Source organism: Agrilus planipennis, unplaced genomic scaffold (assembly GCF_000699045.2).
Source record: "Agrilus planipennis isolate EAB-ADULT unplaced genomic scaffold, Apla_2.0 scaffold8, whole genome shotgun sequence".
Taxonomy (NCBI): domain Eukaryota; kingdom Metazoa; phylum Arthropoda; class Insecta; order Coleoptera; family Buprestidae; genus Agrilus; species Agrilus planipennis.
Genome location: NW_020442461.1, coordinates 1,410,765 through 1,414,403, shown reverse-complemented (window position 1 = coordinate 1,414,403; position 3,639 = coordinate 1,410,765). Strand labels below are relative to the sequence as shown.

At 35.6% G+C, this 3,639-nt stretch overlaps 1 protein-coding gene across 1 annotated transcript; it reads left to right on the top strand.

Annotated features, from left to right (window-relative positions):
- The first annotated feature begins 381 nt into the window (after window positions 1–381).
- Window positions 382–819, top strand: LOC108735936. Its single transcript, XM_018468179.2, has one exon. The coding sequence runs from the start codon at window positions 425–427 to the stop codon at window positions 755–757; it is 333 nt and encodes a 110-aa protein (XP_018323681.1). The 5' UTR covers window positions 382–424; the 3' UTR covers window positions 758–819.
- The last annotated feature ends 2,820 nt before the right edge of the window (window positions 820–3,639 follow it).

Here is a 3,639-nt window from a genome sequence, read left to right as displayed (position 1 = left end):
CTAGATGTTAATACTGCTATAATACTTGTAAAATTAAAGAATAGCACAGAAAAATAATGCGATGTGTTCAATATTCTTTTTAGTACGGCATGTAAAAATGAAATTTTGGATTACAAACTAAGAGCAATAATAAAATAGATCTAGCTGGACGCTTTACCACATTATAAGTATATTCTAAACAGTAGGATTAGTAAAGCTAATAAACAGTTCTCGAATATAACCGTTCAACGAACACAACATTGATTTACGACCGCCTGCAAAAACGCCGACGTTTTAGACCAAAGAAGTGACCCTACTGTATAGAACATTTTTATACTATGGTGATTCATTTGTCCCGAGTATAGTGTCAGAAAAATTTTCATTTAACGATAGTTAAGTAAGTATTAAGAGACTTGTTCTTTGATTAATTGCAGAAGTTTGAAAAATGAGGGCCGTAATCCTTTTAGCACTTGTAATCGCAGTCGCCTCCGGGCGGTCATTTTACCCCAACGGCGCTTATCAGCACAAGATCAAGGATCTGAACGAGCTCCTTTACCGACTTCGCGGCGTAGCGACGAAACGTTGCGCTAACCTCTTCTCCGAGGGCTGTAGCAGCGGCGGATTAACCGATTCCTTGATCGACGAGGAATATTTAGCAAACGGATCGCCCGGCAAAAGATGTACCAACCTGTTTACAGAGGGTTGCTCCAACGGCGGTTTAACCGACTCTTTACTGGACGAAGATTATTTGAATAATCAGTCACCTGGCAGACGCTAATATTTTTTTTTTGGGATGTAATACATACACAATTGATTTAATTAATAAGATGATGAAGTAAATGTGATGTTTATTTATTTTTAAAATTCCATTCCAATAGAATAATAGGTACTTATAACTTGTAAGTAATCAATTAATGTTTTATGAAATCCTACAAATAGCGCGGTAAGTGCCATCTGTAGTACAATGCTACATTTAGTGGAATTCATTATGCTTAACAGGGTCCATTTAAATAGATGGATATCTACTTGCTGAACTGAAACCACGGCGTAGTTCACCACTACCTGATAGGCACTTTACCAAAATCGAACAAAGAAAGCATTGTACTACAGATGGCGCTTAAAGCGCCATTTGTAGGATTTCATAAAGCGCGCTGAGTTAAGGCAGTTAGAGTTAGTGTCGAAACTGTCTGCGACGCGCTGATGAGATCCAACAGGATCGAAGAATTTGTTAAACGTTGTTGTGTATATTAGAGTTCTTAATGATGCATATTTTTTTTTGTTTCAAATGTTTCCGTTTTCGTACAGTTCATTGCTCCCAATTTACTTTTTTTTTTTGTATGTTAGGAAGGTATCGGATTTGTATTTCTGTTTTTGGGCAATTCTGTCGAGGTAGCTGGAGCTTTGTATGCTTAGTTTAAATTTGCCTAAAGCTTAAATTTGAAAGTGTTTCGTGTCGTATAAACGGGCGCGAATAGGGATAAAAAGACGACTAATATCACAATGTAAGCTTCTAAATTAGTCGTTAATCTGTTTGGCTATAAGATAAGCCCTGTAAATATACACAGAGAAATGTACGCGAGAGCGTTAAGCAATTTTTAGTTTGGGTCGTAATCCCAGGCGAACGAGGCAAAATATGTAAAATTACAAACGATCCCCTGATTCTGAATATTCATAAAGAGACATCTGCATTGCAAATATATTCTTCATTAAGCGACGCTCAAACTTCTGCACAATCCCGGAGCGTACAACCGCTAATTATTGGTTATTAACATCTAATAACGCCTTCGTCAACTATCCCCAACAAATAAGTTCCATTAATATGTAATTCAGGTATTCATAAGTAGCTGAAAAATTGTAAAAATTATTGTACTTTTTATACACATACTTGTAGAACGTTTGCATGCTTCTCCAAATAGACACCGTACTTAAATAGTATAGGTATTTCAAAATATCAGAACCGGACCTTGTTGAATCTCTTTTTGCTACACATCCATTGGTGTAATGTTATTCCTTTTCCTTCTTTGAGTGTCCGCTGCAATTCTTACCTGACATCTCTTTTCTATGTTTACGATATTCCCTACAACGCTTGTCGTGAGCAAAAGCAGGGGTTATGTCATCAACCGTTGAAAGAAGAAGTAAATGTAACAGTTTTATTACGGACTATGCCAATTTTAAAGGTCCCAACTGTATAAATTGGTAGAAAGCAATAAATAGATGTATTTTTGGCCATGATATACTGTATTACCTATAACTGTGACATCTTTCGAGAGTAAAATATTTCACAAAAAAAATATTGTGATGTAAGATACTAAGGAGGATGATAGACTTAGTCGTGGAAAGGGGTAGGTGTTGTTGGTAACGGATTTACGCTTAAAAACCGGCAGGGTGCAACTAGATGCATCAAAATTTGCGGGACGCCAAAAGTTGAAGGGCTATTAATTATTAATACCTTTTCTACATTTTTGTCTCTTGTTTTTCAGAAATAAGTTTCTTTTGATTCACTATTTCAAGTGATAAATAGGTCACAACCAGTTTCGTGTTCGGGTGATTTCGGATCATTTTTTTGACGCTAACCACTGGACTTTGCAAAAACTTGATAAAACGTCGAAACAGCTCGCGGTCTTATCAGAAAAAAATATTTTTAACACTCGGTAGATACCGTTCAGAGCTATTTCATTTCAGTAACTTGTATTCTATATACCCCCCTATTATTCTGATACGGCATATTTGATATAAATAGCAAATTTGCAATTTAAACTCGGATACCTTTTTGTTAAGTGCCATTCGTGAAGATCGAGTAATTTATCAAGTTGAAGATCAAAAGAGAAAATTTTTAACCAAAAGCAGCACCGACTTTTTTTTTCTTTTTAAAAGAAGTTATTCGAGTGAAAATTAGTTTTCCGTTCGAGGCTTTGAAGTAGCGCCACATTAAATGGCATCGACTTGTAAAAAACTTTTTTAATGGTAATACGGAACAGATGAAAACTTTAATGGGAATTGTGAATTAATTTCTGTCAAGACATCCAAAAGTTGCTTGCACAGCTCGAATGATCGCGACGAAAATTTAATAATGTGATGAGATTATTCAATGTAGTATGTACTTAATTCGGAATTTTTCACTTTTCAGACCCGCGTATAAAACGAGCATCTCTATGATTAAATTCCATGAATTGAAATTAACTCAATATACTTATAGTTAATTCACCGACGTTTTGTCTTTTTACTGAGATTTTCTCAATAAGCTCCTAATCATAAACAGTCAAAACAATCGCTAAATTCCATTCTCTCTCTACACAATATGCAAAAAAAGCCGATTGTTGAAAGCTTTTTCTGATAGTACCAGGGTCAATTGAAAAGTCCCCGGCCTGACACATAGATGGCGGCATCAGAACTAAATCCATATGATTTTCAGTTAGTCCTAACCTTCAAAAGACGCATCTATAAATTTGACGGCTGTCGGATCATTAGTTTGTGAATTATAGCATTTTTAGTGAAGCAACTTTTGTTATTGTGAAAAAAATGGATAAAAAGGAATTTCGCGTGTTGATAAAATATTGCTTTTTGAAGGGAAAAAATACAGTTGAAGCAAAAACTTGGCTTGATAACGAATTTCCGGACACTGCCCCAGGAAAATCAACCATCAAGGATTGGTATGCTAAG

Bases quoted from the DNA above. Each gene is read 5' to 3' on its own strand.
- LOC108735936 (XM_018468179.2), top strand. From the start codon at position 425: ATGAGGGCCGTAATCCTTTTAGCACTTGTAATCGCAGTCGCCTCCGGG.